At 32.4% G+C, this 23,383-nt stretch overlaps 1 protein-coding gene across 1 annotated transcript in view; it reads right to left on the bottom strand.

The window, feature by feature from the left end:
* Positions 1-4,484: 4,484 nt before the first annotated feature.
* Positions 4,485-23,383, bottom strand: part of LOC129800707 (glutamate [NMDA] receptor subunit 1) — a 159,195-nt gene continuing 140,296 nt past the window's right edge. Inside the window, exons 8-10 of the mRNA XM_055845305.1 lie at positions 21,942-22,916; positions 18,749-19,258; positions 4,485-6,383 (exon numbers count right to left, since the gene is read on the bottom strand). Of these exons, the coding sequence (XP_055701280.1) occupies positions 6,126-6,383; positions 18,749-19,258; positions 21,942-22,916 (1,743 nt within the window). The 3' untranslated portion in view covers positions 4,485-6,125. The remainder of the gene's footprint in view (positions 6,384-18,748; positions 19,259-21,941; positions 22,917-23,383) is intronic.

Raw genomic sequence — 23,383 nt, 5'->3', positions numbered from 1 at the left:
TGTTGCCTCCTTTTGTCTGTGAATGGCATCCCATAAAAGAGAAAAGGAAAAGACATATATTTTCGGAATATATAATTTAATATATATTCTTCAGCGATTTTTCTGACACATTCTTCGTCAATTCAATACATATTGGAATTATTTCCATCATTAATCTTTTTTTATGTTTCTTTTTCTGTTGACTTTTTTTATTGAAAATTCTCGCTTTCGAAACGGAAAAATGTTTTCTTTTTTTTTTTCTTCATAATACCTTCTCTGTATCATCAATAATATAACAATATAACAATTTTTCCTTTTTTTAGTGAATTAACAATAAGTTTTATTTAATATTTAATTTTATAAGTTGTGGGTTTTTTTCACTTTCATTTAAATGGCTCCTTTTTTAAAATTTATTTACGTCTTTTTATTAAAGGTAATAGGATTTTAGTTAGATAGATTTTTTCTCATTTGTTTTAAGTAATATTTAGTTATTTGTCTCCGCTATTTAAACTAAGACATTACATCCATATAGAGAGTGGGTTTTAGAAAGATTTTTTTTTAAATGGTAAATTATCCTCCTCGAGAAATTATTAAAAGATCACAACATAATTTTTTTATAAAAGTTTTTCTCAGGAGGTAAAATGGGTTTGTTGAAAGAGAAATAAAAAAAAAATATTTTTTCTGTCCAATTGGAAGGTGGGAACTTTACATGTTTGGCAATTTGAAGAAGAAAAATTAGAGTTAAATAGAAAGTGAAAAATATTACAAAATATGAAACAAAAAGAATGAAATTCGTTGCTTTATTTAAATTGTTTTTTTTTTTGGTTTGGAATTGAATTTCTCGATTATTCTTTTGGCAAATCCAGCAGCGAAAAATCTTCGACGAGGAGTCCTTAAATTTGCAAAATAAGGTTATGTTGTATGTAACCTATAATGGTGTATTGAATAACTAAAACTCTTGGATTTTTCTTCTGGAAGATAATCTTGCTTCAAATCTTATTTTACAGAAACAGAGTGTGAAAATTAGGAAAAGTATGTTTGGTTATGTTTTTAGTGTTTTTACATTGTTGAAATATTTTCGTCATAACCTCAAAATGAGGAAAATGAATGGTACTCAACAGCTATTATTTAGCTCATTATTTAGCTTCAAAATAACAAGTTTCAACTCTTTTTATATAGATGGGAAACTAGAAGTTCTGATCTCTAAATCAATTATTTAGTTATCTCGAACATAACCTAATTTTGCAATTTAACCTCTTGTAGCTGTTTTAGAAATTTTCTTCACGAATGAAGCACATTTGATTTTTCTCATTGAGCTTTAAAATATCTCTCTTTCAATCTTTATATATATATATATATATACTTTTTTTAAATCCTTCACATAAAAATTAAGGCTAAATTTTTCTCGTTCATAATTTTTTTTTTTCATTTTACATATGACGTTTCTTTGGTTTACTCTCTCCTCAAGTTCTTTTTGGGCATTCTGTACAGAACTTTGACTTGTAAGAAAAAACTTTTGTCCCTGATTTTCAATTTTAAGAGACTCCTAAAAATTCTAGTAAAATGGAAAAATTTTAGCGATAAAAAATTATTTTGTAGGTTATGGAAATTGCAAATGACTTAACCTGAGCACAAAGCGTAATCAAATAATTTTCTGACTGGTTACTATGGTTCATTTATAAAGATAATTTTACCTTACTGCTTAAAAGAAGGGAAAGTGTTTCGGATTCATACAAAATGGAGTGTTGTAGGAGGTGATTGGTTTTGGCCATGGCTAAATTGCCTGGTTAACCAGGCAATTGACAAACGAAATAGACACTAACCAGTTGTGACTGGTTACGTTCGAGAATTTGTCATCTTCTATCGCACTTGTTCATTAAAATTTTAATGCGATTATTTGTAATCAATAATAATCGATATCATACTTTCAAATTTGTGGTTTGTATCTTTGAATCACTTAATTTTTGAAGTTTTAATAATGTTTAAAAATCTTCAATTTGTTTTTTTTCTTCAGAAACTAAAGTATATCATGTATTTTTGTTAGAATTAACACAACCTCAATTTTTTCTAATTAACCTATCTGCAACATTAAAAAAAAACGAGGCATCTTATTAATATCTCTAAATGTTCAATTTTGAAATTTATGCTAAATTCTTTTATCCTTTCATGACAAACCACAGGAAACAATTTATTCAGCTTTATTATTTTTGGAAATGCACCAATCCTAGAGCTTTACTAGATTTTTTAAGTAAGTTTTTTAGGGACTTTGGTTCATGATTTTGTTGAATGGTCGGGACAAAAGTTTGTTTTTTACACGAGAAATTTCATGTGCAGCGCCTTATGAGCAACGCACAATTACCTTTGTTTTGCAAACATGTTTTTAAAGGTGTATTTATTATGCCCAGCGCACAATAACTTTTGTTTAGTAAACATGTTCTTGACATTTCAATGAGAGTGAGTGAGATCTAGATCTAGTTATCTCGCTCATTCTCATGGAAAATTTTGAAAACATGTTTACAAACAAAAGTTATTGTGCGCTGGTCATTAAGCATTTTAAGGAGTAGAATTTGATTGTACTGTGATACTCAATGCACAGTAATTTTTGTTTTGTAAATATATTTTTGATATTTCAGTGAAAGTGAATGAAATCTATATCTAGTCATCTTGATCACCCTTACGTCCATCGCACAATAAATTTTGTTTTGTAAACATGTTTTTGGCATTTAAATGAGACTGAGTGAAGCCTACATCTAGTCATTTCGCTCACTCTCATGGTGAATTTTGTAAACATGTTTATAAACAAAAGTTATTGTGCGTTGAGCATTATGACTAGCGCACAATAACTTTTGTTTGTAAACATGTTTTCATAATTGCCTTTGAGAGTGAAAGAGATGACTAGACCTAGATCTCACTCGCTCTCATTGAAATGCCAAAACATGTTTACAAACAAAAGTTATTGTGCGTTGGGCATTATAGGTAATTTCAGAAACATGTTAACAAAAAAAATTTTATGTGTTGTGTGTGATTCTTATGACCAGCGCACAATAACTTGTGTTTGTAAACACGTTTTCAAAGTTTCCTTTGAGAATGAGTGGGATGACTAGATTTAAATCCCTTTCACTCTCATTGAAGTTTCAAAACATGTTTAAAAAACATTGTTATTGTAAGCTACGCTTAGTGCCCACCGCTAATTTTAGTTGTGTTAACATGTTTTTGATATTTTAATAAGAGTGAAAGAGATCTAAATCTAGTCATCCCGCTCTCAAAGGCAGTTTCGAAAACACTGTGTAGAATGAAAACAAGGAGTGAGCGGCATTAGCAAATATTTTTAAGACTTCATCTAACGATCATCGCACAATAATTTTTGTTTGTAAACATGTTTTCAACATTTTCTATGAGAGAGTGGTTGAGATTACTGGATCTAAATTTCATTCGCTTTTATTGAAATATCAAAAACATGTTCACAAAACAAAAGTTACTGTGCGTTGGGCATAGGTTTGCGGAATCTTTGTTTTTTCCATTTTGTTTCTTACACTTTTGTTTTTCCCAGTTTGACTTTGGAATTCTTGTCTTCGGTAATCTTTGTTTTTTGGAAAGTTTGGAAATCTTGTTTTGCAAATTTTTACACAAATATATTTTATTAAATAAAATAATGAAATTACAACGGTGTTTTTTGAAGTTTTTAGTTTCGTCATTTGAGGCAAAAGGGAAATTTTCTGTGTTTTGGGAAGCTTTTAGTTTCATTATTTGGAGCAAAGAAAAATTTTTAGGAAGTTATAAAAAATATTTATGCAAAATTTATGACAGACAAAAATTTTCCGATGCTTGTACAAAGTGTATGAAAGACACGATCTTTTAAGACAAAGTTTCTAAAAAATCAAAAATTACCGAAGACAAAGATTCCAAAATAAACTGGGAAAAACAAAATGAAAAACAACGATTCTGCATTCCTTGGGCATCATGCCCAACTCACAATAACTTTTGTTTTGTGAACATGTTTTTGACATTTCAATGAGAGTGAGTGAGATCTAGATCTAGTCATCTCCCTCATTCTCATGGAAAATTTTGAAAACATGTTTACAAACAAAAGTTATTGTGCGCTGGTCATAATACTAAAAATAATATACTTAATATAAAAATCTAAATAAATCTCGAGGGGTAAATGAGTTTTCCACTGACGGTTTACTATGGCTGCTGATCAGTCGATCATGGAGATTAATCGGCGAGATCAGCCAATGAGAACGATTAATCAGCATCGACCAGCCGAGCCATTAAGAGTCCACTCACTGACCTTACTTGTTCACCATTTTAATTAATCGCCTTAACTTTTTTTATTAAAAAAATGATTATTGATCAAGAATGAACTAAATCTAGAAGTTGATTTCCTTCAGTCACATTGACAAAGTTTAAAGTAATTTTGCTTACCAAAAATAATTGTGCGAACCCCATTATTGAAATGTTAAATGCATGTTTATAAAACAAAGAAAATTATGTGTTGCTTATTATTTGTTTGTTTTTTTTTTCTTTTCATTTATTCCATTCATTGGTTAAACCACTTTGGGTTCAAAGGGACAACGAGACAATTCTATTTAAAATGTGAGCTTTTTTTGTTCTATTTACACATTTTGTTTTCTTTTGTTAATTCTTTCACATTTAATTAAGTAGTTTAAAATGGTATTTGTTTTTTAATTACGTGTTTCTTTTATTGTACGTTACAGAGTTAATTTCTTTTTATTGGATACTGTTATCCTGACACTTATTATTTTCGTTAACGTGCGTTTTGTTGCATTTTGTTATACAGAAGAATTTCTTGTTTTTTTTCGGGCTGTTTTCTCTTGTTTATAAATGGAACTGGTGGTTTCAGTAGCAGAGACAGATTTTTTTTCATTAATTTTTATCGTGTTTTATGCACCGCAATTAATTAATTTTTATAATTTTATCTTGGTGGGTTTTGTCTCCCCTCATATATTTTTTGCCTTTTTGCGCCTTCATCAAAATCTCCGAATAAAAATGTTCTATATTAGTAACTTTCTCACTTTTTTATTATATTTAAAAAACACTTTGTTTTACCTGTTTCTTTTCTTTTTTAAATGGTATTTTAATAAGAGAAAATAGTCAAAAATGTCATTTGTTGACTTTTGTTTCTGGCTTTAAATAATTTTTCTTTTCAACATTTTGTTAATTCTATAATTTTTTTTATCTCAAACTTTTTTTCTTGCAATCTCTTTCAAAAAACTGAGCTACAAGACAGTTTTCAATTGAATTAAATTTCATCTACTATCGCGCACCTCTAGCAACTAGCAAAATCATATGCATCAATTTATTTTCAATAATTAACTTATAGGCCTTCCGTATAAGACTAATAGGTGTATTTCAAAAAATATATTATCATTTTTGTTATCTTCTGCTTAAATACACACCATCATTTCACATTTTACAGCAATTTCTATAATTAGTGTTACAATATTCTCTTCACGACTCTTTATGTTTTTTTTTTGATGGGGAAGAAACGTCTTTTCTTTATGTTTTCTGTTTTTTTTTTACTATTTACAAATTTATTTGGTTTTTATCTCTCTCACAATTTATTTATTTTTTTCTTCTAATTTATCTACAAGTTAGAGTGTTACGAAAAAAAATCTTTGGCAGTTGATTTTCATTTAATTTGTTTTGTTATTTCTCTTACAATTTCCATATAGTTTTTTCTACAACAACTTTTCTTTTGCTTCCTATTTACATTGGTTTATTTTTTTTCTACTAGTTTTTTTTTCTAAGGAGGAGGCTTGAGTGGAAAATGTTGTGCTTTCTCCTGCTGCTCTATTGACTCGTGAAAATTATTACACATTAATATTGCTTTTTCCTCATATATTATCCTGATGTGTCTGTGTGATAAGAAGAGCGGTAAAAAAAACTGTGAATGTAATCTGATGAATTTTGTGCACTTGAATGATTCTAACTTGGAATGACGATGGGAGAAAATGAAGGAGCAAAAAAAAGGTTCCAAATAGGATGAGTACTGAAGCAGGAACTGATACAAGTGGAAGGAAGTGAATTATTTGTACTTGAATATTGAGAGTTGCAAGAGGAAGCACATGGAATTTCCCATAGACAAAACACCTCTGAAACATCCCAAAACGAATTGTCGGAAGTTACACGACCAAATGGGAGACATCAGAGGTGTACGCGGGTGAATACTTTGGGGGTGCCTTGAAGCCCCTCTCCTCGAGGCGACGGTTGCGAATGAGATCAGAATCACCGGGCCAGGCACGCTCTGGTCCACGGGGACCCAATCGGGGCGGAAAGCGGGGGTGCTTATCGACAGCCAGACTGATTGTTCCCGGCGTCGAGTTCAGTCCAATGTTGTATTGACGCTGCATCGCTAGGGAGGCCCTCAAGGTTTTTCGTTTCTGCAAAATGTACAACAATTTGGAATTTGGTGAGTTTATTTTATTAAAGCTGTTTATCTTCTATTTACATGCAAGAATACAAAGTCAAAAGAGTGTTTTTTTGCCATTTATACAGTTTGAAAATTATCCTTAGATGTTGTTCTTGGTATCATTTTATCTATTTCAGTTCGTTAATCATTTGAAAACTTGTCAAAAATATATTATAGAGGAGAGATTGGAGCAAAACTTGTCAAAACGCACACTTAATTCTTTCGCGACCTCTGAGAACACTTAAACGTTTTATAATGAGCATATTCTTGTAGGAAATTTACTGCGCTACAACATTGCAGAAGACTATTTCCTCTATCTCGAAAGAAATGTGATTTATCGAATCATTTTCTAAAAGTCGATTTTGTGGAGATTCTCACAATTTCTGGGGCAAATTTTATCAGTCTTCGGATAATTTGTGACGTTTTACTCTCACAAACATTAAAAATATCAAATAGACATATTTTTATAGGAAATTTATTCCTCTACAACTTTGTCGCAGATAATTTTTCTCTATCTTAACGAGAAATGTGCTTAAATTAAGCTAATCAGTGATATTTTCTGTAAGCCAAATATTCCAAAAATAGGGCTCAAAATTTCATTATTTTTTATTTCACATAATCCTTCCTCGAATTCCTTGAAACTTTGTAAGTTTAAGAAGGTTCATGAAGGCTATATATAATAAAAATTTCAAGCCTCAGTCTCTTTTATTTAAGAAAATAGTGAATATTGAAATTTTCATTTTGACAAATTTTGCCCCAGTCTCCCCTACTTTTTACCATTTAACTCTGACAAGAATGCAGTGCATCACCTCAGATTTAATTTATAAAACCAATTTTCCGTCAATTTTTTATTAATTTATTATAAAAAATTAAAATTAAATTATATATTAAATGGATCACTACACATTTCACGAGATATCTTCAAAACTATGTGGGTTGCCAATTTGAGGTTTTCGGTTGCCTTTTCGTTATTAAATTGGCTTTTATTTTTTTTTATTTTTAGAGCAGTTTTAGTTATTCATTCCGCCCGCGCGCGCATATTGTTGCAAAACTTTAAAAACATTTTTATCAAAACACCATTTTCAAAATCGGTTGTCAAGATATTTCGAAAACGCATGAACCGATCTTACTGTAACTTTGCGCACTTCTTCTAGATATAGTTGGCTCGTGCTCTACATGAGGGTTTTTAGAAATATTGATTTTGACGGATTTTATTGTATAAAACATGTTAAAAAGTGGTCGAAAATTATCACTTTTTTGAAAAAAAGTTTTTCCAAAGATCGGAAAAAAATAAAAAAATATCCTACTGTTAAGCACGAGCCACATTCATATCTTAAAAGAAAATACTAGTTTTATGGATTTAGGATCAAGTTGCTAGAAAAAAAACGTGACAAAGGAAAAAAATCAGGGTGTGATCATACCATTTCTCAACCGTTCAATTTTGAAAATTTTTCAAAAATTTTCCGATGAAATTATCTGTCAAGGCCTACTCTATCAGACAGATGAAAATCTGAATTTACGAAATTTTATAGTTCAAAAATAAAAAATAGACAAAATTGAAATTTTTTCCTATGTCAAACCCGCTTACCACCTCAAGTATGAGATTAAGTTGCTGATAAATTAGTCGCAAATGAAAATTTTATGGAAATTCTAAAAATTGATTTTTTACTTTACAAATTAAAGTACTAAAGACGAATTAAGAGTAGTGTAGATGTCCTATTTACTTCTACCCCTAATAAATTAGAATTGTATTTTAAAATACTAAACAAATACTTTGATTTTGTAATGCCAAAGTACCAATAATATTGGAAAGATATACAAATTTTTTTTAGAGCTAACATTATATAGATAGGGCATGACATTAAATGGGTCATCTACCCTATTTTATAGTGTTTTTACTTTACGTGTTATTTTAACTCTCTAAAGCCCTATGAGTCCCCACGGGTGCCATCAGAAAATCTACATTTACTGTGTGTTTTTATTCATTTAAAATTGCTTTGGTGCATTTAATCATAGTGTCTTCCTAATTAGTTGTTTTTATGAAGGGAAATGTGAATAAACGCAGTAAAATGTTATTTTAAACAGTGAAAATATTTTTTTTTTGATGCGTGCCTTGACAAGATTTCATCATTTGCTCTTTACACAAGGAGTTATTCATTCATTAGAAAAAACTAAGACTAGTCTAGGGGAACGCAATGGATAAAGAAAGATAAGCCGAAGAATTTGTGGGGAACTCGAAGAACCCATGGAGAACTTTAGGTCACAGAAATTTCAGTAACCCAAACAGAATCTTAGAAATTTGCGAAAAATTCTTGAATAACTCACAGGTTTTTCGATACACCTGAGGATAATCCAAGGAACTTGCAGGGAGAGAACTCTTAAGAACCCTGGGGAAATCCGGGACGAACCCATGGGATATGTTTAGTTTAGGAATCCGGAGGGTGCCATTTTTTTCAAATGATTATTTATAAGCGATGAGAGTGGCTCGAGTTCTTGATTTCCCAAAGAAATACATGGTTTTCCTGAATTTCCCGTCAGTTCTGTGAAGAAATGGGTTGTCCCGGTTCCCTTAAAATGGGTTCTCCGGGTTTTATGAAAAATGTATGAGTTCTTTGAAAAAACATATAGGTTCTCCAGGTTGCCTAGGTTCCCTGAAAAAATATATGAGTTCCTCGCGGTCCCTGAAAAAATGTATGGGTTCCGCCAGTTTCCGGAAAGCTCCCTGGAAAATGTATGGGTTCCTCCTGTTCCCTGAGAAAATATATGAGCCCCCGAGTTCCCTGAGACTTATCTGAAAAAATGTGCAGGGTCTCTACATCCCCGGAAAAATGTATAAGTTCACCGGGTTTTTTGAGAATTCCCTAAAAATGTAAGGGTTTCCGGGGTTCCCCGTGAGTTCCTTGAAAAAATGCATGGGTTCGCCGAGTTCCCCGTGGGTTCCCTAGTCAGATTGGCTTAAGTTCCCCGAAATAAGTTACCTTTTTTTATTTTTTAAAATAGAGAGTTAAGAACTATAATGATTTTATTTACCAAAAGAAAAGTTGTACATGAATTACATACTAAAACATTTTTAGTGAGTTTGGAGAGGAAAGTTTTTGGATTAATTGGCTTCAATAAATGAAAAACTTGCAGCATAAATCTAAATCTCCAAAATACGAGTGTTTAGTGAGATCACAGTTTAGTAGAAAATAATAATTATTTCAATACTTGTGAAATAAATCGTAAAGTTACAGAATTTTAAATTAACTTATGAGTATATAAAGACTGCTATTTATTCGACGAAAACGATATTTAATTTTAAGTTTCAAATTTCGTTAATTAATTAATAATTAATTTACCACAAATTAACTGATAAACTTAAAGTAAAATGCAATTTGAGCACTTTGTGTAGAAATAGGCTTATCAAATTTCTTTCTTATCTCGTAAGGGAGATTTTGAGATATGAATTATACTTCTCTAGGACAACCTCTATAGTTTTGAGCGAGAATTCTATAACTTAACACATTCACTTCCTAAACTTTAACTCTTTAGGGACGAGAATATCAAAAATTGGGCGTCAGAAAAATGACTTTTTCTAACTTCTTAAAGCAAAACATAACCTTAGAAGACCATAAGAAATTATTGAAAAACCGGTGTTTCAATCGTCCTTAAAATGTTAATTTCTGTTTAAGTTTTAAGAGGTCCCAAAGAACCTTTTAAAACTCAATAAAATGATCTTTAATCATCTTTAATTGCCTTTATGTTTACTAGACCATCGTTAAGTCCTGGAATTAGAGCAAAGCTTGCGAAAAGCAGGGGTGCAAAGTTATCCCCGGAATACAAAGTCACTCGAATCTACTGTAGTGCAAATACTGAAGGAAATTTGGGGAGTATTATATAAAGTTTCAACAAGATTTAATTCAAAATTGTAATTGTCAATCTCTGATTTTTATGCAAAATAGGGTAAAGGCTCATAATTTTGGACAGTCTGCTGATAAACATCGATGTTCCAAGTTTGAAGTGCGATATTTTCAATACTAATTGACTTTTTTTTTACTTTCTTTTCAGAAGGGTTGTTTAGAAACTTAACAAGCTATTTATCGTCTTATCTTTACTAAAATCAGTTTTAATACTTTTAAAAATGAATTGATATGTAGAGGTGAATTTGACTCTTATTTTGGACAACTTGGTTATTAATTTTTACAACTTAGCTGTAAATTTGGACAGCTAATCCGCCTCAACAGGATGCCCATTGTTCTTCATTTCATGAACCAATCTTACCGAGTCCTCTTCCTGCTCATGTGAGGGAAACGTAGAATGTTACAAGAAGCCCAGAAACTTTCCAAAACATTCATTAAAGTGAGTTGACTTCGGTACTCCAAGTACGTGCGGATTCGGTCATTCCCTGGCTTTTCCGGGAGCCTTTCAAGGCATTTCTCGCTACATCTCTTTCGTAGAGATGATGCTCCTTTGATTTTCCAGGCATTTGTCCAACCTAGTCATCACAAAGGCTAAAACTTCACGAAATTTCGTGAGAAAAACACCTGTCCAAAATAAGAATCATCACCTCACTGGTAAATGTCTTAAAACATTTCCCATTTTTCACACAAAAAATCTAATTCACAAGGCAAATCTCACTTCAGATCAAATGTACAAATCACCACTAACGTGAATCAACACAATATTCAATGAATATTCAATAATATCACTCAAAAAATCCGAAGAAACATTGTTAGTACTTCACCACAGCTAAATAAGAACTGAAATAAGCCACGAAGTTCTGTCATATTTCTCGTAAGCAATTGCTCACACTGAATTTTCAACAAAGCAATTTCAACTCAAATCATATTCAAAATTTAACGAATTAAGTGTTAAAATCTTCCAAAAAGAACAAATATTTAGATAGAATTCATTGTTCCTCAAATATTGGAGTAAAAATCCATCATTTTAATCAATTTATTTTTAGTGTCCAATGTTATCCTCAAAGTGGCCAAAATAAGAAACTGGACAAAATTATGAGCCTTTCCCCTACTTATGTTAAATGCTAATACCCAGTGAACAATAAATTTTGTTTGTAAACATCTTTTCATAATTTCCTATCAGAGCGAATGAAATCTAGATCTAATCATCTCGATCACTCACATAGGAAATTTTGAAAACATGTTTACAAATAAAAATTAATGTGTGCTGAGTATAATCTTGAACATAAAAATTTAGTAGAGAATAGCTTGCATTTATTTACACATTTTTTTTCAATTTGTCACCGGTCTGGAGTCCAAACGGTGAGAGATATCGTTTTCCGGTCTTCAATGACCCCCCCCCCCGCATAATAATACATTACATTATTCTCTCACATCATTTTCCTCCAATTAATGTTTTCCATTTCATGTTTTTTGGTTCAATTCAAAAACGGATTCTAGATATTAAAACAATTGATATGTATTGTTACTAGTCAATCAGGGCAAATATTTTTTTAATAAACAACTATGACCAAAAAACTTTAATAATCGAATTATTGAAGATTACAGTTATACCACTCTGGAGGGCCTGTTTCTTCTTCAATCAATTATATCAATTTTGAGTCTTTTGAAGGGTGTTGAAATTCCTAAGCCAGCGGCATGGTTCCCAATTTCTATTTTTTTTACCGGCCTAGATGCCAAATAATAAAGGGTAATGACTTTCGGTATTCGATGACCGTCCTCGTTGAGTCATTATTGTCTATTGTCCGTACTAATAGTAATATAAAAAGAGTGATAAATTAAATTTAAATTAAGTTGGATTGAATTGAATAAATATTAAATTTGTTTACTCTGAAATTCATTTGTGGCTATAATTGTGCCCACGTTACGCCGAATAAGCGACGAAATGCTTATTTGAATTTATTTAAAAGTACATCTGAAAAGAAAATGTTTTTCCATGAAACTGGAAGAAGAACTACTTTCATGCATAAATGCTTTATTTCTTCATTTCCTCTTTGAAAGATGCGGCGTAAAAGCTTTTTATGTACGAAAATTTGAATTAGAGAGTTTCTTATATGCAATAAAACTATTAAAGAAAAATCAGCATGTCGCGAAAGGATGTGTGTCAAAGCTGAGAAAGTGTTTCTTGCAGAAGTTCATGAAAATTTTCTTCTGGAATTTCCTTAAATTCCCAAGCTCAATTTACAGTGGGAAATAAGTGTATAAGAAACTTTCAGACAACTTCCTTTCGATATAATATAGTGAAAGCATTTGTAAAAGCTTCCTCTCTCCAAACTATTAGAAAATCTATGTTGTGCTATAAAATATATTGCTGTAATTTCAATTACAGCCAACAAATTGATTTAGACGGAAGTGGAAGTGAAATCGATATTTGAGAAATTTCAGCATTTTGTTGTTTTTCCTACGGGTTGAGGGAATTCTAGCAAATTGGCTAATCCGTGGGGACGAGTTTCGTAGATACGGGAAACATCGCTGGGGAAATGCAATTGGCTCAATTTGCTTAAGACATTAAGTTCTTTTGAATGAAATTCCTTTTAATTAAATCAATATCTGTCACAGAAAATTTACTTAGTAATTTTTAATGAGATATATTTGGCTTTGATTTCCTTATCAAAGAATACTAAATGAAATTTTTCAATTTATTTTATATTTACAGAATATTCCGCTGAGATATTCGTCCCACATGAATTACTTTTTACAATGGGATTTCTTATTCAATTAAAAGAGTTTTATCTAGTAAATTATCGTACCAACGAAATTTTTCATTGACAATTTCCATATTCCTTACTCTGGTAATTTGTACAACAATTGTTGAACAATTAATTATCATAAGATATTAGCATGCATGAAGGACTTATGTTACATCAAGAAGCGGATAAAATGGTATAGGAAATGGTGTACAGTGTACACTATTTATTGCTAGCACTTAGCAGAGAGAACTGTATATTATTATTTATTTAAATTTACATGTGCATTCACATCAAAGTATTAAAATACAACATAAAAACCAATTTATTGTAAATTAATTGTTTTTTTTTGTAAGGCAAACATTTTTGTGGGCAGTATTTTGGTACAAAGTATTAGTAAAAATTCACTTGGTTAGTAAATAAAATATTATGGTCCGTAAAAAATCAAATTCAATCAATAAATTAGTAAATTTAAGCAGTAAAATACTCAATTTTGGTCTGTAAAAACGCTTTTGATCACTAAGAAAATAATTTTTGTTCGGTAAAAAAAATTACTTTTTACTGCTCGAACTGAAAGAGAGAGAGTAGTTATATAATCCCCTTTTTTTAATTTGTTACACGGCTAGAGGCCAAACGATAAGTGATATCGACTATCGGACTTCGACGACCCCCCCCCCCTGAAGTTAACATTATCTATAGGGGAGCCTTTTTTCCAGCAACAAACAAATTTGGTTTTACATAAAAAATCAATTGTGGTCAGAAATTTAATAAAATTTCCAAACCAAAAATATCCAAAAATATAAGCAAGAATATAAGCCTGATTTGTACAATTATCATCTGAGCGAGTAACTAGAGAAACTGTAATATGTTTTTCTTCACTTTTTTAAAAAAAAATAGTTACAAGACGATTTCAGTGCTTCGAAGTTTCTAAATATAGGTCAAGTTTTTTTTTTAATTTTTGGGTGATATGATAACTTCTTTTCGAAAGTATCGATTGACGATTCTGCAAAATTGAAATGACAGGTGCGTTTTTTGTTGCATCCAATGTAAATATTTATCAGCAATTACACTCTTTATAGAATGGTACAATAAGTGATTCAATAGTGTTTAAGAATCCGCCATTCAGGAACTCTATATCATATACTGACTTATCGATAATATGCATTCAATAGTATTGATACCTGCTTATAAAAGGATAATTTTTAAAAAAAATCCATTTTTTCACTGGCCGAATTTAATAAATTTACTGTACGTGTTTTAACTTTGCGCCCAACAAGGTAACTGTTGTTAAGAGTATTCACAGTTTAGATCAACTAAATGTCTGTAAAAGCACTATTCCATCGGAAAGCATGAGCATGCCTAAAGTCTAATGGCCCCTACACACTACAGAAATTTATGTCCGTATTGAAGCAAATACTCGATACTTGTGCAGGAAAAACTTTTCAATATGGACATAAATTTCTCTAATGTGTAGAGTCCACTAAGACCATTATAGTGTCTACACATTAGAGAAATTTACGTCCATATTGAAGAGTTTTTCCTACAGAATTTACTTCAATATGGGCATACATTTCTCTAGTGTGTAGAGGCCATTATGCTCATCGAAAGGCATATTCACTATTAGGCCTTCACCTTCTAGTCAGAGGGATAACTAGGTATTTTTTGTACATCAAACAGTCTTTGGGGATTCAAAATAATGGCAGGGATTTCAGTTACGGAACTGATTCGTTTTACATACACAAATTAAACATGTATTGTTCTTTTGGAATAATTAATTAACCAGTTTGTATTTTTATTGATCAAAATTACAATTTTACTGACCAAAATTGTTTTCTTTACTGCCCAAATTTAAATTTTTTACTAAGTTATTTTTCTACTTTTCGTTATTCGAAACTATATATATATTTAACTCAAACATTTCACATGCTATCTTTCAAAAAAATAAATAAATTGAAAATTCTTTTGTAAGAGTATATGGGCACAGTTTCCTGGAATAATAGTAATTGCCTCTACGGCCTCTACGCACTATAAAATATTATGTACATATATTTCGCATTACGGAAGAAATTGAGACACCCTATAAAACTGTAGGTAATTTAATTCTTTAATTTAATTCAATGTTCCAAAAAATATTAACGAAAAGTTCTTATAGTGTGTTGTAGATACTAACTGTAGAACAACTTGTTTTTGGTATTGATCGATTTAAACACAAGTATAATCTCGTTAATTTAGCATTTTAATATCGGACTAGGGGGAAGTGGGGCACCTTTAAATTTGGGCAGCTTTGAATTGGGCTTTTTTCTCCTATTTTCAAATGGAATTGAGGCTTATCATGATGTAATTTAGCTTTGCAATTGGTTTGTTGAGCTAAATTATATCATAATAAGGTCCAGTTTCATTTAAAAATAAGAGAAAAAGCGCTATTTCAAAGCTGCCCCAATTCAAAGGTGCCCCACTTCCCCCTACTTTTTAATTCGGACAGCAGTTAAATTTGAAAAAGGTTTGCCAACATTTTTCAAGTTTTTAATTGAAACAAATAGGCTCAATTTTGCCATGGTTTGTCCTAGTTATAGTATGAATTTGTTTTATTGAATGATTTTGATGAGAGTCAGCTGTATCGGTTGTGAACCGGTAAACATAATAAATGTAATGAAACGAAGAAAGGGGAGAAACATTTCTAGTGCAGAAAGCTGGAAGTCGCAAGCACAATTGTTTGACTATTTTTTTTTTAGAAACGATTAATGCGCAAACAATAGAACAGCCCCATCGAAATTAGGAGTTTGAGCATTCTACAAAACTACAAAGCTGAGATGTTTTGTCACCACTTAATGACGTTTTAGCCAATTAAACCAATTGAGCAGTAATCGTATTTGAATCAATTGTAATTTATTTGTTTTCCTTGGATGTATCATTCTCCCTCAAACAAATAATTATGTCTTTTAAGTGCCCTTTCCACGTGTTATATTAAATATAATATCTATTACATAATGTGTTTAATTAGGGATTTATCAAATCAATTAATTATAATAGTGAATGCCTATTGTTTAACTCCTATCCTAAGGCCCATTTCTGAGAAGTTCATAATACCAATATAAATTACATGCATATTTAGTTACAGAGACGTAGAACAGGAAACAGGATTCATTGCCTCTTTGTTCCTAGAGGCACTCATGTCCCTCCCTGGTACTAATAGTTCATCAAGAAACTAATCAAAATTTTCTCAAATATTAGCAAATCTATGTGACCTTAATCTAACAATTGAGACGCTCAGAGCAAGAGCGGTCTCCTTTGTATGCATTTCCTTATTGAAACGGTCCACTTTTGTTCTGAGCGTCTCAATTATGACTGCTAAAAACATAAAAATATGAACTTCTCTTTTAGTTTATCCTTAAAAATATATTTTACTTTTCTCAAAAATTGCGCGAATGAATTTCACATAATTATTTTACTCATCTAAAGAATGTGGCAAATGTCTTCGAGGCATATCATTGAACTCACGAATTCTTTGTAAGAAAAACGTAATAAAGAATGTATTTGCATTTGGGACACATTGCTATCATTTAAAGTGCGAGCAATTAAAATAGAAAAATCTGTCATATAAATGGATATCAAATAAGAATTTTTAGGAAAATGTTTCCAAAAAGGAGCGCAAAACGTCCCAGCCTTCAGGAATATGCTTGAATTCACAAGATAGAGCTCTCCGTGAATTTATTATCTGTTGGCATGGTAGACACATTCCGGTCTATTATCAATTGAATTAATTCAAAAATGTATCAAAGATCTATTCTCAAATCGAAAATTGGTTAAGAAATTACGCATTTACGAATTAAAGGGTGGCTCAATTGAACTGTAACCTTTTCAAACCGCTATGTTTTTTTTAAATTCAAAATTAATTTTATTAAGTCTGCTGATAATTGCATTACACTACTCGAAGGTGGGTTTTTGTAATACAAGACCGTTCACAATAAAGGGCCTAGCTTCAGCTCATCGACACTTTGGTAATTTTTAGTCCTGACCTTGGTCAATTAAAGCCCTATACGGAGAAGTCGAGAGGATTTGTATCTAGCGACCGTGGAGGACAATGTGTATTCGAAATGATTGACAAATGGTTTTATTAGCCAATATTACTTTGCGTGCGATTTCTATGATGGTTTCGAGTCTTGTGGGAATTTACAGTAACTTTCACCGAAATTTTCTAAAGTTCACGGCATTAAGACTCCCCCGAGAACAATTTTCCGATACATAATATCATTCCCTTTGACGCTACAGTCCCAAAACCCAGGTATTAAGGGATAATTTGCCAACACGGAAGTCCATCCATACCATAAAAAACTATGGTCATCGACTTCCGGTAATCATCCGACAAATTATCGTATGTTTTTTTCTCTCAAATAGACACAATCGTTTTTAGGAAAACAGTTCAGCAGTTAAACCCAATCCTGAATGAATTCAATTCTCAAAGAATACACAGAAAAAAAAAATATTTTGTAGAAATGTTCGTAAATGTTTGTGAATTCCTATGGGGGAGTTACAAAATGCTTGTGAATCGTGTATCCCACAAACAAGTTCGTAAAAGTTTGTACTTTATTCACAAACACTGTACATGATCATTTGACGAACTTTTTTTTGTACTTTTACAAACATTTGTTCGTAAATGTTCGTAAACACACAAAAAATGTTCGTAATATTTTGTCATTTGTTCGTAAATGTTCGTAAAATGTTCGATAGGAAAACAAACATTTACGAACAAATGACAAAATTTTAACAACATTTTTTGTGTGTTTACGAACATTTACGAACAAATGTTTGTAAAAGTACATAAAATGCTCGTTAGGTGATCATGTTACGAACAATGTTTGTGAAAAAGTATACAAACTTTTACGAACTTGTTTGTGGGTTATACGATTCACGAGCATTTTGTAACTCCCCCATAGGAATTCACAAACATTTACGAACATTTTTATAAAATATTTTTTTCTGTGTATAGTATAAAAGCATTAATTTTTCAGTATTTTAAAAAAGGCAATAATAAATAATTTATTAATAAAATAATAGAGGCATTAATAAAATAGTTATAAAGGTAATGAATATTGGTGAACTTTCTAAATAACGGAAATTTTAGTGTAATCGGGGAAGGAAGCAAAAGCCCCAAAAAGGATCAAAAATCCTCATCATGGCTTAGAAACTATTTTGGAAAAGTGTAAAATTCCATTACAGAAAGTTTTCTCTTTGTCCCCCGTAAGCAAAATTATTCTAGAATTAAATTGAATAATTAATTAAAAGAGGAATTTGGCAATTACGGACAGGACGATAGGCTTCTGAAAGTGTAGTCTTCCCTAAGCTCTTTGTGAGGGGGATTATTTTGAGCCACACCGGGGAGTAATTTTCTGAGGTCATTCTTGATGTTGTCACATCGTGAATAATGACTGTTGTAATGGATTTAAAAGAATCGATAAATGGTAATTTAATCAGGCACCATCACAAAACACTAAAACCGAAAATAAATTTTGACATTAAGCACACGAAAATGTTCTTATAAGATGTGGATGCCGGAGGACATTGAAGGAATTTTGACGTTGGTAATAAGAAGCTTATTAAATTCGCTATCAATTTGTTTTGTTGACACGAAAATTTCTTTAAAGGCGGAGTTGGGTGTGAATAAAGAGGATTTCCTGGAGGTGTTGACTTACCTCAATAGTTCCACGCCATTTGTCAGCAGCATGTCTGGCAATTTCCATCCGTTTTTGCTTCTTAATCTGATGCTTCTTGTATATCACTTCGATGATTATGAGTCCAATGCCACCGACAATTCCAGCTCCCACGAGAATAAACACACCAGCCATATTCTTCAGTCCTAGCGTATTGGGAGTCTTCTCAAATTGTTCACACTGCTGGGCATTCCCATGGAAGATCCAAAGTTTGTCTAAAGATTCCATAAAGCCACTTTCGTGAAACTCAAGAGTGGCCAAGGTGACATGATCTGTCCAGGGGGAACCCTTTTGCAATCCTATTCCATATCCACTGCGTCCAAATAGTTCACCAGCTGTCACAAGTTCACAATCTTTGGCCGCTTCATATTCTAGACGGGATGAATCCCAGATGAAAGCCATAAGTTTGCCATCCTTTACGTCCTGGATAGCAGTTTCGGCTGTGGCATAATTGTTGGCCTCCATAGTGCGATACATGTTGGATAATTCAACCTGATGGAAGATGAGGGATTTAATATAATTGGTATTCCATAATTTCTCATGAATTAGCTATGAGCAAGAGTGTGGTCAAATTCATGAGGATAAACAATTTAGATTTAGAACATTTACAGCAACAGAGCATCAATCATCTGGAAAGTGGTTGAAATTACAGAAGCGTCGCTTAAAAACCGCTCTAAGCTGCTTTGATATATTCATAAGACTAATGCAATTCTCAAAGCGATCGGAAAATTCATTAATACATTTCCTAGGTTTCTGTTGTTTTCTCCTTTGAATGGAAGGGGTTTATTTCCACTTACCTTGATTCGAATTTGAATACTTCGTTGGTCTATAAATAATATACCAAAGGAGTTTGGAATGTTTCTTGAGCACATCTTCTGCAATTTAATGCACTTAACAGATGCTCACAACTTTCTAAATTTGTGATTATTCCATCTGAACTTTTGAGCGAGGATGCTTAGATAACTTGAAATCCATTTTCAATATACAATATTATGTCTAAGATATGTGGTGAGATTTATAAACAGATTTGAAAATTGCAGAAGAGCTTAGAACAACTTAGAACTGAACTTACGGCGTTATCACACTTGTACATTAAAATTTTAATGTGATTCACATTAATTGTTGCATTGTGAGCGTTCAAATATGTTATTTGTGTCTTTGAGTCACTTAATATTTGGGGTTTTTCTACATATTGATTAAGAAGTGGACTTGGCCTGCAAAAATAAGTTTAAATTTACCTAAAGCATAAATATTTTTCACATTAAAAAATTAATGAGAAAATCGCATTAATTTTTCGCATTAATGTTATAAATCAATTTATATCAAATTTTGCGGGCCAAGTCTACCTTTTTATCAACAAATAGATCAAATTTTGAATATAAAATGATTCAAACACACAAATTACACATTTGGACTCTCACCAGCGACAATTAATGTGAATCATATTAAAATTTCAATGTGCAAATGTGATAACACAGTTAGACTATACTAAACTTAGAATTAAAAGGAACAAACGGACTTTGCTACCCTGCTATTCGTAAGCTTTATTTTAATCTTTAATTCTAGCCCTTAAAGATGGTATTAATGATCGGATATTGTAGATAGGATCAGTGAAGACCATCTTTAAATTCTAGTATTAAATAAAAGCTTGCGAAGGGTGTCAAAGACGGAACCGTATAAAATACCGAAAGCCAAAATCGCGGACGCTAAAATCCCGAATGAGTCAAAAATCTGAAAGCCAAAATTTCGGATGAGTCAAAAACCTGAAAGTCTAAATCCCGAAAGCCTAAATCCCGAAAAGTCAAAATCTCGAAGAGAAAGTTTCGAATAGGTGGAAATACCAAAAGCCAAATTCCCGAAAGCCAAAATCCTGAAAAACTTTTGGTTTTTCGAGATTTTGGATTTTGGGATTTTGGCTTTTCGGGATTTCAACCCATTCGGGATTTCAGCTTTCGGAGTTTTGGTCTTTTAAAAATTTTGACCGGGACCCGGCAAAGTCACCTTCCCCCTTTCCGGCTGGGAGCAAAGTCACACGTATCCACGGTACCGGCAGAACAACTTTGAGGTGTTCCGTACAAAGAAACTGGTTGAAGAATTGCTGGGAGCTATCCAGTCATAGTACAGGGACTGTACCCAAGAAGCAAAATAGCTGCCTTATACAACCAAGTATTAAACAAGTCTTTTAATTCACTTTTAAAAGACTTAAAGTGAGAATTTTCTTTTGAAATTCCTATAGAAGCTCTTAAGATCCTTAAGAGTGCGCCACTGTACTTATAGTAATCTCAGTGCTGGAACCAAGAGCGTTATTAGCAAATAAAAAGATTTTTAGTTCTATAGTGACTTTCTTAAGGAATTCTACAAGACTATATTAAGAAAAAATTGCTTCTTGGGTAGTAGCTGTGTCCGTGTAAAATAAATAAGTTAGAAAGCTTTCTAGTAAGAGCTGGACTGAGCCCACTGATGTATTCTATCAATGTAGTCGTAGATATAGAAAAATGCTCTGTGTCAAAGTTTGTTGATACTGTTTGCATATTTTCAAGTTAATTTCGACTTTATTTTCTATTCAGTAAATCACTGGAAGAAATCCGAGAAAGTTAAAATAACATTCCGGAAATGTTAATTTTACCCTGCAGTATTGATCCGAAATCGGTGTAAATATTACCCTTTTTAGGTGTATTTGGGGTTAAAGGTACCCTTTTTCATGTTAATTTTACCCTTAATAAGGTGTAAAATTAACATTAAAAAATGTTGATATAATTTTACACCTGAAAAGTGTTAAATTTCTGAGGAAAAAAATGTTAATCGCACCCTCTTTTTTTTCTCAGTGATGGAAAATGTCTAGCATTAAAGGTAGAAGGTGTAGTACTCTATAAATTCTCTGTGGTATTTTTTGTTAAACAAAGAAATTTATGGATTGTATAAACAATGTCTAATCAGGCTCGAGAATTTTATTCTTGATTTCGATAACCATTTTCATGGTAATTTTTTTCTAAGAAAAAAAAAATAGTGAAACTCCGCATTTTTAGACATTTCTTAAATCTTTTCTAGATTGAATGTCTAAAATTATTTTATTACCGAATTATTTATGTCAAGTTTGTTAAAAAAAAAAACAGCTTTAGCCAAAATCAGACAATATTCATAAGCAAAACCAAGCTTCTATAAATTTCTTTCTCACCTGACGTCGGAAGTACATGTCCACCGCGGAGCCCTTAACGGTTGCACATGTCAAATTTTCCATAGTATTCCTCAGACGGGCATCATTGATGCCCGAGAGTTTGGTTTTGGGGCGCTCCAACACGAGGAAGGCCGCCAAATTGGCAGTGTATGATGCCACAATGATCATGGCGAAACCGGCCCAAACCATTCCCAGCACCCGAGCTGAGAAGCTTCTGGGAGTACCCTCTCCAATGCCACTGTTCAGGAGTACTCCCCATGCAAACCAAATGGCTGAACTGAGATTGAGAGCATCCTCTTCTGTGCCATCGCTATTGGATAATCTGAAGCGCCCAAAGGGTGAAAAACGATCAAGAAGATAGAGTACAAGGGCTACTACGTGCACGGATACCATAACGAGGATCCACAATGTATTGCTAAAGGGCTGCAAGAAGGACACGAGGGTACTGGATCGGGAGGGTTTTTTCTCCAGGATCGTAATGCCCTGGTACTTAAATGGCTTTGAAAATTCAATGAATTCCGCTCTTTCTGGATTGATTGTGAGTGGTGCTACAATCATGTCTGCACGCTCATTTACCACCTCACCAATCAAACCTGTCCACTCCTTCTTCACCTGAACGCCCGTTGTGCTAACGTTACGCAGAACGTAATGACCAAATTGACCATCGGGCGAAAGAGCGAGGTCAAAAGTGAAATTGATGCGAGTCGCAAGGGCACGCAGAAGATCAATGCAATAACCACGGCAGCAGAATTCGTTCTCTGTGCCATCGCTAACATTAAAGTGTGGACAGGGGATTTCTTCCAATTGACACCCTTCCTCATCCTCCGTTAGACGACGGACATATACGAAGGGCTTCTCCTCGATCGTGAGCACCTTTAGGTGAGTGGGAATGATGATACCTTCTGGCTTTCGAAGTAACTTTCCCGGCCATATGATGTCACTGTCGTTGATCCGAAGACGCATCTTCTGCTTGTCCTGCAAAATAAATTAAAATTCACATACTAATGATGTAAACCATGCAAACAATTATTTAAGCTTTATCAAAAATAATGATACAGTTTTATTACTTTATTTTTTGAGTTTTAAAAAAAGAGCAATATTGTAATTTGCTTTCTTTGTCGCCTAAAGAGTCGTAATTTGCCAGGTCGTATATTTTACGTTTAAAGCAATAGCATCCTTATGAGAAACGTTAGGAGATATCGAGTTGAAATGTTCGAGGAATCCCTCCTTAAAATAACATTGAAATTTTTATGAAGGTCAAGTCCTTGAATTATTAGTTCATACGTGATTACAAGGTCAAAGATTAAAAATGGTCTGGAAACCACATTTCTTAATAGTTTAAAACAAGTTTAGGTTTATTTGAGAGGTCTTTAAATCTAGAATAAATCCGGATTTGCTCTGTTTCGGGATTTTGGCGTTCGGGATATTGGCTTTCGGGATTT

Source organism: Phlebotomus papatasi, chromosome 1 (assembly GCF_024763615.1).
Source record: "Phlebotomus papatasi isolate M1 chromosome 1, Ppap_2.1, whole genome shotgun sequence".
In the NCBI taxonomy this organism is placed as follows: domain Eukaryota; kingdom Metazoa; phylum Arthropoda; class Insecta; order Diptera; family Psychodidae; genus Phlebotomus; species Phlebotomus papatasi.
This window is presented reverse-complemented; position numbering and strand designations above follow the sequence as displayed.